At 42.9% G+C, this 13977-nt stretch overlaps 1 protein-coding gene across 4 annotated transcripts; it reads left to right on the top strand.

Moving 5' to 3' along the window:
- Positions 1–1080: 1080 nt before the first annotated feature.
- On the top strand, positions 1081–13977 carry KCNG1 (potassium voltage-gated channel modifier subfamily G member 1). Of its 4 annotated transcripts, none has more exons than XM_086760996.1 (5): positions 1081–1158; positions 1424–1600; positions 5608–5722; positions 6986–7790; positions 8290–13977. In XM_086760996.1, the coding sequence occupies exons 4-5, from the start codon at positions 7032–7034 to the stop codon at positions 9058–9060; spliced, it is 1530 nt and encodes a 509-aa protein (XP_086617122.1). In that variant the 5' UTR covers positions 1081–1158; positions 1424–1600; positions 5608–5722; positions 6986–7031; the 3' UTR covers positions 9061–13977. The 4 variants fall into 4 exon arrangements, with proteins under 4 accessions (XP_086617122.1, XP_086617120.1, XP_086617119.1 ...); XM_086760994.1 differs by having other exon boundaries at positions 1424–1715; XM_086760993.1 differs by having other exon boundaries at positions 1424–1739.

Here is a 13977-nt window from a genome sequence, read left to right as displayed (position 1 = left end):
GAGTGACTGTCCCCGCTCATCTGCAGGAAATGCCCTCCAAGACCAGTGCCTGCGCGGGTGAGAAAAACAAGAGGCCAGAAGTATCGTTATCTCTGTACCCACTGGGGGACAGCAGGACACGGGGTCACAGAATCCCAGAATGGTTTGGGTGGGAAGGGACCTTTAAAGGCCATCCAGTCCAACCCCCTGCAAGGAGCAGGGACACCTCCAGCTCAGAGTTTGTGACAGAGCTTAAGCTGCTGGTGTCTCCATAACCCCGGCACCAAGATTTAATTTACTGCTTTAAAACGGAGATTAAATCCACACAGAGCAACTTCCACCCAGATGTCAAACACATGTCATTAAAAAGCGGAGACACGGAGCGCTCCCCGAACCTCCGAGGGTCACTAACACCGGTGCGTTAACTGTGGCTGCACTTTGCGAGGCTGCGCAGGAACCGAGCGCTGGTTTTGCTCTCTGCAGCCGCCGCTGTGGGTTGGGGGGGGGGAAGACACGTTACCATTTACGCTTTAACGGCCACTTTTAATGACACTTCTGTCGGGAAAAAAAAAAGAAAAAGAAAAAAAAAAAAAAAAAGAAGTTACCGTGGAACGGGAAAGGCACCAGAAGTTGCATCGCCGATGGCAGCGGCCCGGTGCCACCTGCGGACCCCTCGCCGCCCCCAGCCCCTGCCGGAGCGCTGCCGCCGGGGCCCCCTGCCCCGCCACCGCGGGCGCGCAACGGGCGCGGGCGGACGCTCGCCGGGGCGGACACGGCCCAGCCCGGCCGGGCTCGCTGCGCTCCCCGCACCAGCCCACCATTGCCCCCGGGGAACCGCGGCCTCCGCGCAGGGGAGCGCCGGGAGCCGCTCCACCCCCGACCCCGCCGGCAACTCAGCGCGGGCCCGCGGGGCTTCGGTGCGAAGCGCTCCGCGCACACGCACAGGCGCGGGGCGGGCCGCGGGCTTTCCGCGGGGTGCGGAGCCTCCCCCACCCCCCGCACCATGCGGAGGGTCGGGGCCCCGCCGCCCGCCCGCCCCGCGCACGCGGCCGCCCCCGCCCCGCGCAGCGCCGGCGCAGCGCGGTAAAAGCACGGCCCGGCGCCGCCGCCGACCCCCACGCCGCGGGGCTCCCGGCGGCCGCGCTCGCTGCCCGGCCCCACGCCGCGGGCAACTTGCAGGCAAGTTTCCCGGGAACTTTTCTTCCAGGAGCGGCTCGGGGCCGCCTTCCCGCGGATGCCGCGGGGGAGCGGCGGGGCTGCGGGCATCGCCCCGTCGCGGGAGGCAGAGCCCGGCCGGGGCCACGGGGGGTGGTGGGGGGGTGTTCCCCTGGGATCCCGCTGTCCACTCCCGGAGGGGTCTGCGTGGCGGGGAGGGGGCGGAGGGGGGGGGCGGGTCGTGCGGGTTCGTGCACGGTTGGTAGCAACAGGTTTTTTCCCGCAGCAGGGATGGAAGAAAGGGACTGTCCCCCCGCGCCGCCATCCCTCCCCGAGCCCGGGCTGCCTGTGCTGCCAGCAGCAGGAGGCGGTCGGCTGGCGAAGGGCACCGCTCGGCTCGTCCCCGGCTCCCCCCTGTCCTGCCGCGGAGGTGGCTGACGGCTGGCCAGGCTGATCCTCGGGCTCGGTTTGTGATGCTCGCTCTTCCCCTCCCCGGCTCTCCCTCTCTCCGAGCCCTCTGCCTGCGCAGCGCGGGATGGAGGCTTGCGTTGCAAATTTCTTCTTCTCTGCCTAATCCGAAGGTCCTTTATGGCTTTAATTTTAAAGTAATTAAGATATGTCTTTTATATTGATCTATTTACTGACTTCTGTTCGTTGGCAACTAACACATCAAGTTAACTATTCTTGATAAACAATGTATTTCTGGCAGATTTTTTTCATTGGAAAAGAAGGGGGGGGGGGGTGCGACGTGTAAAATAACTCTTCCATGACTGCATATCTCTTCATTTCAGTAGCAAAATATGTACTTATGTAAATAAATGACAAATCCTTTCCTTTTAAAAAAAAAGATATTTAAGAGATTGTTTTGAATGTATGTAACTAAAATCTATTAAGGTAAATATGTCTCACAGCAGGATAACAACTGTAGTTATTAGTTCCAATGTATTGCAGAACGTTCTCCTGGGGATATAAGTTATCTGCTATAAGTTATTTCACTTCTGATTATTATTGTCAGAATAAGGCTCAGCTTTAAAAAAACAAACACTGAGTAACACATTTGTCATAATTCAGTTTGCAGGTTCTTGTAAGATGCCAAAAAGCATAGCACTGGCCAGATCAAGGGGAGCAATATAAAGATATGAGCATATTTTTTCAGATTATATGTTTTTTTCAGGATAGTTTTGTTTCATATTATACATTGACCTTATAAGTCTTACTTTGATTTGGCTGGAAGTTCACTTTGCAAGCAGAGTTGAAGTTTGAGATCAGTTCTTACTACGTAAAGAGCTGCATGCGAATAGCTTGAAGTATTTCAGGAGGGTACCCTGACAGTGTCGATACAGTACAGAAATCATGTGTCAGAAAATAGCTGAATTTAACACTGCTTGGAAATACTGCTTATTTTAACTAAGGAAAGAATAAAAGGGGGAGGATCACTAAACTGTAAATCAGTTTCTTACAGAATTCTTTCCAAAAAACCACTATATTCATATTCAACCTGCACTGAAATCTGAAACTTTTTCTTTTTTTAAACTTAATTTACAAATGGTAGAAAGCAACAGAGACAAGTTCCAGGGACTGGAATTGATAGGAGAGTCTAGGAGGGAGTTATGCATCTTCCTTGCATGCTTGTTATCATCCAGGCGCAACTTTGAATTGTCTGCATCACAGAGCAGTACCAGGACTCCTTGCAGGAGCTCTGATTACATCAGAGATGCACTGCAGAATTCAAAATACTGCAGAGGACACTGAGAGGGGAAACAACACTTGCAGTGGAATTTTAGCATGTTACTCATGATTCCTGTTTCTTTCCCTCAGAAGGGCATCTTTAGTAATTCTTTCCCCATTGTCTCGGAGTCTGGTACCCTTCCTGAATTTCAGCTGAAAGTAAGGGCAGTACAGATTTATAATTCGATTTCTTCACCAGACGTAATGGATAAGAATACCATCTTGTGCAAGACAGATGTCTGAAAAGATGTTATATCTTGCTTCACATGCACACCACACCATACCATTTAGAGTCACCAAGAGCCCTTGCTGTGGGCCAGTTATTCTGTATTACCATAGTTTCTAGAAGCCAGAACAATGATCAGGATTGTATGATGTAGTAAGAGACAGTTCTTGCCCCAGTATGCTTACAAACAAAATAGGAAATGATGCTCAGGGAGAAGTGATTTGCCCAAGATGAGAACCCATTATCAGCAGGGGAGCTGGAGAGATGAACTGGGCTTCACTAACTTCCAAGCATTCAAAGGGCAGAATACTGTCTCGGGCAAGGAGGGGTTTTACCACTGGGCCTTACTTAACTAGAGCAGTTTTATTTGAGGATTTTACTGTTACAGTATATCCTTAAAGTTCTTCTTGTTTAATTGTTGGGGAAATTGTTGCTACAGGCTAATGTGTTTTTCTGACCTTATATTCCAGTGTGTTGTCTTTAATCAACGCATTTCTTACAGCCATCCCCGATGTCTGCGATGTATGAATAAAACAGTTTGCTTGTTTTTAAGCTCAATAGCAAAAAAAAAACCCCTTTCCATTAATTAGATCTCTCCCATCTTAAAGCAGTACCAACCATCATTCCATAGAAGCACCTTCCAAAAGGAAAACAAGAAATATATAGAGAAATGTATGAGTTTATTTTTCTCTTTCCTCTGTTCCTTCAAGTCAGGCCATCTTTTCTATTGTCCGTTATTTCCTTTGGATGTGATGCTATGTGTATCTGAGGCAAAGAACGTGTCAATAACCCATGTACTGCATCAAATACTATAGCTACCTACGTGGGATCTGGGGGCTTGCCAGTTCTTGTTGTGGAAAAAGAAGGAGCCACCTTTTATAACTGCAGTCATGCAGGGTGTTACACAGGGGATTAATTTGTCCAATTTATTGTCTTGCACAGGTCGAGAAGCTGGAAGCGAAGAAATAAATTCTTTTTTCTTTGCTCTGTTGTTTCACAGTTGATGCCTCAGGGTTACAGCGTGTGTCAGACACACGCAGAACATTTACATTTCTCTCTCCCCATTTCATCCCATTGTGTCAACAATGGATGTGTTAGGAGATCAAACCAGTGACAGAGAGGAGCTGCCTCCTCATTTTTCCTAGCTGAGATTCAGAGGATAAGTTGTTGCTAACCAACATCATCTGGTATTACAGAAGGGAAAACGGTTAACAGCTCCCATTTATCCATGGTCTTATATCAGTCATAATCTTTATTCTCTCTGGGCCAGCCCTGCCTTAGACATAGTTGAGGCAGAGGGGCAAACGCTTGCTTCTAAATAAAACAACAGTTGCTCTAAGAAAAGGAGCCCTACAGAACATAGTCAGGTAGCCCTGTTTTCCCACATCAAACCTGTAGCTTGAACTCCCAGTGGCACTATTTGTACTGATGGTATCTTGGGAATGGTTTAACAGAAGACCAATGCTGAGGTGATTAGGAGTGCTTCAAGTGATGGGATTGTATGTCAAGATAATTGCAAGTTCAACTGTTCCGTACTTCCTCTGTTCAATGTGCTCTAGCTAGCACTACCTGCGTCAGCTATCACTCTCCTCAGATCCCTTCATTTATCTGAGTCCTGCAGCTTCTCCAGTGGGCAATGGCAGAGTGCCATCATTTGTCATGAAGCTCCAGTTTTGGCTAGAAATTCCTAGAATGTGACTTTTTAATACAATTACATTTTGTGTTAATGTTTCTGGAAAAAAAAAAAAGACTTTCAGGTCAGCAGGCCTTAACTCAGTCTTTCTTGAGGCAAGAGGGTAACCAAAATCAATTGGAAGTTTATTTGAGTGCGGGCCTGTGGGATTTTGTCATTGTTTGTACCCACCGTTACTTCCAGAGGAGTTTTATAATTGCCCATCCCCTGCCATGGGGATTTCCAGAGTCATAACTCTGGAGCAAAGACAGAGCAACTCAGCAATATGAGCAATTCTGTAGTGATAAGGCACTGAAAGCTAGACACAGTTAAGATTTTGGCATGGAGAGTAGGTTACTTGCCAAATAGCTGTTCTCAAATCAGAAGCAATAGTAATAGAGATCCCACTTTGTGATAGAAGCAAGATGACAAAGCTTACCTCTTTGCTTACCTCAGGCCAGAAAGTAGTACGGCAGCTCTTGGGAGATCTGAATCACACCTTGTCCGTTCTTGTCTATTCCCGTAGGCTTTCTTTATCCACGTGCCCTAAAGGTAAGTAAATTAATTATTTCCTTTTGTACTAAAGAGGATTACAGGTGAGGAATTGGGAAATACTACTCCATCCAAAGCTCACCCGGGGCCAGCTGTTTGTAAGAGTATGTAAGGAACTGCTCTGTTTGGAGTGATCTCCCTGGGAAGTTTAGGAGCGGGACTGAGACAGTGTTTTATTGAAAGCGGCATTGTAGGTGCCCTTGCAGCAAGGAAAGCCTGTTGCTCTTAAACTGAAGTGCAGCTGTGTTTTGAGTACTTTGCTGTTGTGTATTCATGAGTTTTTCTTCTGTAATAGGTATGTAACACTATTGATGTGGTTTATGAACCCAGCTTCTGAAAACAACAGTTCTGTGTTTAAGGAAGTCACCCTAGCAGGGGTGAATATCCCCAGGGTGCGTATCAAAGGGGAGGTAAGTAGAGCCAGGAGAACAAAACTACAAACTGCTCCTGAAGCCAATCAAGTGTTATATTTATTACTTTCCTGTGAACTCAAGGCTAGAAAGTCAGAATACTTGTGCATAATTAGTATCTACTTGCTGCACAATCTACTTAATAAATAAATACTCTTATCTAATGAAACTCAGCAACTCCACACGTTAAGCTGTAGCTGACTGTAGAGACGGAAGATCTCCAGTACCTACCCCTTGGGGTACTGTACAACTCTCTGCGTATGAGCAGACTTTCAGTCTGATTTTTAAAATGGAGTGAGTTAGAGAGGCAAAAAGTTTAACATTTCCAGTACCTGCTTTTTTACCTATTTGAACTCTGCGGTCAGTTCATTCCACCGACTTTACACTAGTGTTGTGTGAGCAGAATTTGAACGTGATTTTTCAAAGTCGTAAGAATTTGTTGGTTTCCTACAATCAGAGGTGAAGGCAGTCATCTTGGCTCTCAGCTACTGTTCAATCAACTGTAAGGACAAATGCCTATTACTGCATATAGGGTGTCAGTTATAACTGAAATAATATTCCAGTAGAAATCATGTATTTCTATGCAAGCTTTTGTAAATGAGGCTGTAAAAAGGGGGTTGCCATGTCATTAAATTTATATAAACTCTATACAAATATTTATGTGATCATCAATGTAAGTGAGGTTTTTTTCCCAAAATTGTTTCCATATGGCCTTTTAGAAATTGGACTTGTACTAACTATTTTTTAGAAGTGCTTATTTACTGAATTACAACACAATAGATTTCTGATTCTTTCTATATACTTCATAGGTACTAAAATACTTAAGATTTTTATGTTTAATAGTTAAATTAAAACATACTATTTCCTTTTCTATAGAAAGCACTTGAATTTTGTGTTCTTATGTGATACTGTCATAGTTTTTATGCTTTCATTCTGAACCAGGAATATCCTGTCACATGCAGGAATTATTCCTAGTTTCCCTCTACAGACCTCCGTATCTGAGACAGGAGAAGCCTCCCAGTGTGACAAATATGCTAAGCAGAGCTCCTGAACAAGGGAGCAGCCTTTGATAGAGTCAGTTCTACCCAGCTGTACAAACCCAGCCTCACCAGAAAGCTTTTCTGATCATACTCAGCCACTGCTGTTTTCTTTCCAATTGTTTTTATCAGCCATAAATGTTTATGAGCTTGAATCACTAGATTTGTTCCAAACTTGAAAATAACCTCTCATTCACTTGCCCCATGTATCTGGTTTTTGTTCCAGAAGACACTTGCAGAAGCAGCAAAGTGATGTGAAGTTATCTTCCAAGATGACTCTTCTACCTGGAGAAAATTCCGACTATGACTATAGTGCCCTGAGCTGTACTTCAGATACTTCCTTCAACCACACGTTCTTTCCAGAAACAGAAACCCTTAAGGGAGTCTTTTACCAAAGAGCCAAGCTAATTCACCCTCAAGAGGATCTCCTGAAAGGCTTTCACCCTGATGATCGGAAGCATCATATTATTATAAACGTAGGGGGCATTAAGTATTTGCTCCCATGGACTACGCTTGATGAATTCCCGTTGACACGTTTGGGACAACTAAAATTCTGTAATAATTTTGACGACATTCTAAACATCTGTGATGATTACGACGTGACATGTAATGAATTCTTCTTCGACCGCAACCCAGGGGCATTCAGGACAATCCTGACCTTTTTGCGGGTTGGAAAACTTCGGCTCTTGCGTGAGATGTGTGCGCTGTCTTTCCAAGAGGAGCTGCTCTACTGGGGAATTGAGGAAGATAATTTGGACTGGTGTTGTAAAAGGAGATATCTGCAAAAAATGGAGGAGTTTACAGAAATAAATGAACGGGAGGATGATCTTATAGAAAATGAAACAACAGGTGAAACAGTAGAGGAGACAAAAATTAGCTTGTGCATGAAAAAGTTGCAAGACATGGTGGAAAGGCCCCAGTCTGGCCTCCCTGGAAAGGTGTTTGCTTGTTTGTCTGTTTTATTTGTAACTATTACAGCAGTGAACTTATCCATCAGCACCATGCCTGACCTGAGGGAGGAGGAGGAAAAGGTAAGTAGGCTCTTCAGGATGGAAAGTGGTATGTGCTGGGAAGAGCTGAACGAGTACAAGGTCTGATGGTATTGATTTCAGTGGGGATTTTGCAGCTGTCTTGAGAGGGCAGAAAATAACACAAAGAACATTTGAAATCTTGCCTGACTGTGTTCAATCACTTGTAAGAGAATTAATCACATCAAGTTTTATATCCAAAGAAAATTTTGTTAGTGTGCATTCTCCTGTACAACTGTATATTACCTTGTTAAGCTCTGTATTTGCTATTTAGAAAGCCTGAAATTACCGAGCAATATCTTCTGTGGAATAAGTACTTCTTTTCTACATTTTGCATTTAACTTGTTCCAATTTGTCAATGTGTTTCCCCATAGCAACAGCTTCAATTCCTTTAATATTTTGGGTTTAAAAAAAACAGCACAGAAACCTCTCTTCCTGTCACCGTACCAACTAAAATAGTTATTATCCAGTGCCGATTACAAACTCCTCCTCTTTCCTGCAGGGTGAGTGTTCCCAGATGTGCTACAATATTTTCATTGTGGAGTCTGTCTGTGTGGCATGGTTTTCCCTGGAGTTCCTGCTAAGATTCATCCAGGCAAAGAGCAAGTTTGCGTTTTTGCGAAGACCATTAACCCTGATAGACATAATAGCCATTCTGCCATACTACATCACTTTGCTCGTAGACACCACTTCAGTGGGCTATAAAAAGCCCAGCTCTGGGAGCATCTACCTGGACAAAGTAGGTCTGGTCCTCCGTATTCTCCGTGCCTTGAGGATTCTCTACGTCATGCGGCTGGCCAGGCACTCGCTGGGGCTGCAGACGCTGGGGCTGACCGCTCGCAGGTGCACCCGGGAGTTCGGTCTCTTGCTGCTCTTCCTCTGCGTGGCCATCGCACTGTTTGCGCCGCTCCTGTATGTCATTGAGAACGAGATGGCGGACTCGCAGGAGTTTACCAGCATCCCTGCGTGCTACTGGTGGGCTGTCATCACCATGACCACAGTAGGCTACGGAGATATGGTTCCCAGAAGCATTCCTGGCCAGGTGGTGGCACTGAGCAGCATACTGAGTGGCATCCTCCTCATGGCATTTCCAGTCACATCCATCTTCCACACGTTTTCACGCTCCTACATTGAGCTAAAGCAAGAACAGGAAAGAATAATGTACAGGAGAGCACAGTTCTTATTAAAAACAAAGTCTCAGATAAGCAATGCGTCACAAAGTAGTGATATTTTATTCCCCAGTATCTCTTCTGAGACTAGGGACAATGAATGAAATTCAAGTTACTATCTCTCCTGATGTCAAGTAATGTTTTGATGTATCAGAGTCCATCTTTTAATTTGCTTTGGAAGCATTTTACAAAGGTAACCCTCATACTAAAATTAAGAAAAGGAGTTATTAACCAGGAACTGATGTGGTTTGAGAAATATATTATTATGCTATTTCTCCCCCCTGCTCCAGTATAATGTATAGGACAGATCCTTCACTGAGATCATACAGTGGTATTTTAGGAATTAAAAGTTCTCTGACAAAAAAAAAAAAAAAAGAAAAAAAAAGGAACGGCATATAATTATGTACTTGACAGGCTGTTTTGCCATTTGTAATACACGTTTTTCCAACCGAATCACAATGTATATAATCATTAAGCAGGCTGCCATTTCTCTTGTTCTTCATGTATATAAATAATGTAAATACAACAAAATTAATGGCTAAATTCTCTCCCAGTAAAACGCCTTAGAGCGTAATGGAAATAACCACAGATATTTGTCCCATTGTGCTCTTAAAAAAAACCATTAAGTAAGATTTGTCATTCACAACAGCAACTGTATATTTCTTTGCAAGTCAGCCCTAAACATACCAGAAAAGACGAATCGAGCTGTTTGTATCATAACCTTGCTAAAGATGTAAATACTTAGAGCTCACCAACTTCAAAATTTAATTGAAGTTACAGTGTTGATCCTATGTCATAGAATGCAGTATTCCCAGGAACAAAGTCTTCGAGTTTTGTAGCATTTAATGTTATTATCAAGAGGTGACTAGCTGCAAATCAAATGAAATATGCATGATGAGATGCCAGTCGTTCCCTACCATCTGTTTCCATGTTTTTACTTTACCTCATATATGAAACAGAATTAAAAGAGGCCTGTTTCTAGAGGACACCCTACCATTACTTGGCAGATTGATGCTGCGACTACCCATTCACATTCAGCATTTGGTTCTTTAAAAGGAGCAGAAAATATATGGCCGTGGGAAGTTGCCAATGGTGAAGAGAAGAAAATATCATTTGAGTCATGGAGTGGGGGGTACTGACAGCTTTATATTTTACTGTCCTCAATCATGAAGGACTTAAGGCTTAATTAACTATACCTTTGCCATCCTTATACACATCATAGTAATGGAGAAAACTTTGAAGAATAATTCCAAAACTTTTTAAAACGTACTTTACGAATAAATAGGGCTCTAGCGTTCTTCAGCCTGTCGTAGGTAAATATGGCTATGGAGCGTTACTGCAGAGCCCTAAAATACCCGGTCTAAACTCTTGGCAATTAATTATTTACCAGAGCTACGAATGTAACCAGCTTTTTACTCTTATTCTTCAGCTTTAATTAGAATTGGACAAAAAACAGGAACATCATGACAAAAAAAAAGGGACATATTTTTCATCCAAAATACTCTTAATTTCAAAACTGTTTGATCATCTGTAGCATTGGCTTCAACACAACTGCTATGCATCCTTCTAACTTTGTGTCAGCGTTCATTATAAAAAGAACTGGTAATTAGATTAGTCCCGTGAGCAACAGTTGGTTATCTAAGAATGTGTTTGCCAGGCTGAGCCATAAATAAGAAGCTCTAAGTGAATATAAGGAGAAATCAAGACTACCAAATAAGACCTAAGCTTATTTCCATGTTATGCTAGCTAATAAATGCTGAAGGTCCGTCCATTTTCTCAATGTCTTTACATTAAGTTAATGCTCATTTATTTCATGTATCACTTTTTTTTTGTTTGTTTTAAAATTATAGCTTGATTCTGAAGTCCTTGTCCAGAAAAAAAAAAATCACCCTGAAGTTGGGTGTTGGTCGAGCAAACCTGTCTGTGAAAGCATCTGGCCTGTTGCAAGTTCTGCCTAGGCCAGGAACAAATAAGCCGTTGAGGATGTACCCCTGTGTCATTTTGTACTTGGCAACACATTGCTTGTGAGCATATCAACATGTTTTACTATGAATCACTGTAACAAACTTGCTTATGTCTTACAGGAGGTAATACATACTGTAGTCCTTATGCTAAATAAAGCCAGCTATATGTCTTAAGAGCACAACATTAGTATGAAACCCACCTGCTGTGTTCCAGCTTTTACTGTGAAGGCTGAAAGTTTAAGATGATTATGCCTCTTAACTATATTATCTGAATTTTTAGTCAAATTCATGAAAATTACGGATTGATTCAAAAGCTGACTGTTTCCAGTGACACAGTTGACAGCTAGCAAGTCAGCCATCACTCCTTTTTCATTTTAACAGCATGTGCAGTCAACAAGAAGGTTCTAATAAAAACACTTTGTGCTTTTAGGAAGTCAAAAGAATTGTTTGAATTGCCCCTGATAAAGTGGTGCATGTCTCCATCAGAGATAGGCTTGCATTGCTATTTATATTATCCTCTGTGTGCTGCAGTAACATGTACAGTATGAGTTCAAACAGCAGTAGCTGTATTAATTTTGGTTAATAAAGTGTTAGGCTCTCATTTTCATGTGCTTCTTATGGTATAGAAAGACTGTCTCGTGTGCTAGAGGCATGCTAGACAACCTGGGGTCAAGATGAGAAGTGAGTAGCAGCTGAGGGAGAATTTGGGCTATAGGCATTGCTAGCTGAAGCAGGCTGGCTTTGAAAGAAAGCATTTATTAGGCAAAAAAAAATATCTCAGTATAGAAAAATCTAGGTACCAATTCAGCAGCTTGAACAGGGAAACTCTTTCTTGCACGTTATCCCAAGAATCACAATCACAGGCATTGGACTGTTAATTGAGATAGAGGTTTAAAATGTTTTTAACCATTTAGCCAAAGAATCTAACAGATTCAGAAAAGAGCAGGAAGGACCTGAGGAGACTGAGAAAGAGAAAAATCCCTGACAAAACCAGAATTTCCAGGTAAGGTGCTATATTAAATTACTCAAAATCTTTCCTTCCTCCATCCTCCTTCCTCAAAAACAGTAACAAAAACAACAAAAATCACTTGCTGAGTGCAACACTGATAAATGTACATCAAAGAACATCGTTTACAAGGTGAGTTGGAATATTTTGTACTACACTAACACTCATTACAGGTGGAGGGCTTAGGGAAATTTCTCTTTAGGGAATATATAGGACTTATCTCCATTCGTCTCTCTATATTTTTTCTGCTGTAATTCAGTACTCCAGATTTCCATAGTTAGAAGCTTTAGCAATGTTCAATTAAACAATAAAAAAAATCACGCAGAACTGAATCATGGATTTACACTCATCAGATGCACGTCTGGGAAGGAAAACTGGCATGCTCTGTGCATTCATGACTTGTGTGGGTAGAGTTTAACTGAGTATTCAGGCTGATGCAAAAGCAAAAATTGTTGCTGTAGAAGGTTCTCATTCCTCCTGCTATAGCTTTCCTCTGCAGCTAAAACTGAAGTTTCATAGGAATCTCCACGAACAAAAGCTTTCCACTCAAACAGTCCCTTAGACTATAGACTGAGACTTGGGCTAAAAATTCATTTCAGGCACTTACAAAAGTGCCTGAAGTGGCAGCCTTGTTGTCAAAAGATCTGAATCACCACTGGGACATATGTAGCCTTCTCTATTTTTTATTTTTAATGGAGCCTGGGATGAACTAGATCTCTAATTCAGGTGTTGCATTAAAAGGCCAATGTTAGGGCAGATGAATTGGAGTCTTACTCTTCAATTGCACAAAACCACCAATGTCTACCAGCACTAACACCACATTATTTGCCCTTTCCACATCTCATTCGCTGTATGTGAGGACCAAGGAACATGAAACAGCACAAAGAATCCAGGTCCAGAGAGGTCAGCTTGTTCTTGGTCAGAGTCAGTTTGAAACAATAAGACAGCGGCAAATATAACAGTTCTTGGCAGCTCACGCCTGACTGTAAAATAGTTCTGTTCCATACAACTGCTGATTTTTTTTTCCGTCTTCTTAGATAAGAAAAAAGACTAGTATGTTAAAACAAGAGGAAAGGAACAGACAGTTCTTATAACAAAGACACAAAAATTCACATCCCTCTCTTGCGTTTGCAACAGGCTGAAAACTGGACTGGAGATTTAATTGACTGCATTTATCAGAAATTAAAGAAGTGAAAAATGTGGCCTTGAAGACTTTGACATCAGTCTCTGCTCTCGAGTCAGGCAGTGACATTAACCCCTAACCTGATCACTTGACTCTAGCCCAGTGTCGGCGAGTTTCGCCATTTTCACATTAATCGCTCACCGTTTAAACTTCTACCAGTAGTTTTCACAATTGCGTATGGCCCAGTTTTCTCTGTGCTAATAGTTCTGTTGGCTTCCTTACGTGAGATTTGACAGATAATTTAGTATCCGTTTATCCAAAAGATGATATGGGTATCAAAAATACGGGGAGGGGGAGAAGCCCCATATACAGTGCCTTCAGAGACGGTGGAACTGTGGTATCCCATAGGCAGAAAGAGTGCGATCTACAGAAACCAGACAGAACTGAAGGCATTAAACTGGAGTTCACGGTAGGGGACGAATGTCCCTCATCGACAGAAATACACTTCAAAAGTTCTATTGCTAAAACAGAAAATGCTTAACACTAGATTTTACCCACTCACTCATTTCCCACTTCCTCTGTGGCATTTTAGCAATCCCATTTCAGCATTACTAATGGTCTCAGTGTTCCTGCCATGGTAAAGTTCATATGAAAAACAGGAAAGCAAAGACCGGTTTAGATCCAAAACTTGTACTTGACTGAATCAAATCATCTCTGTGCATGTTCTGTCTTGTAACATTAGAGTGTAAGTCCTTCGGACAGGTTTCCTTGTTTGGTAGCAGTCAGTCACAAAATCATATACCACAAATAAAGATATATTCACACACCAAAAATAAAATCACGGAAAAATTTGCCTGGCTGCCAAACTGAAAATGTTCAGAGTTTGGCCGGTTAATTATTGACAATAAAACTACATTCCTCCCTTTTG

This window comes from Chlamydotis macqueenii, chromosome 16 (assembly GCF_036417535.1).
Source record: "Chlamydotis macqueenii isolate bChlMac1 chromosome 16, bChlMac1.mat, whole genome shotgun sequence".
Classification (NCBI taxonomy): Eukaryota; Metazoa; Chordata; class Aves; order Otidiformes; family Otididae; genus Chlamydotis; species Chlamydotis macqueenii.
Note: the sequence above shows the minus strand (reverse complement) of the source record. Positions and strands in the feature narration are given on the sequence as shown.

Bases quoted from the DNA above. Each gene is read 5' to 3' on its own strand.
- KCNG1 (XM_086760996.1), top strand. From the start codon at position 7,032: ATGACTCTTCTACCTGGAGAAAATTCCGACTATGACTATAGTGCCCTG. The intron at 7,791-8,289 runs GTAAGTAGGCTC...TCTTTCCTGCAG, and splicing joins TGAGGGAGGAGGAGGAAAAG to GGTGAGTGTTCCCAGATGTG.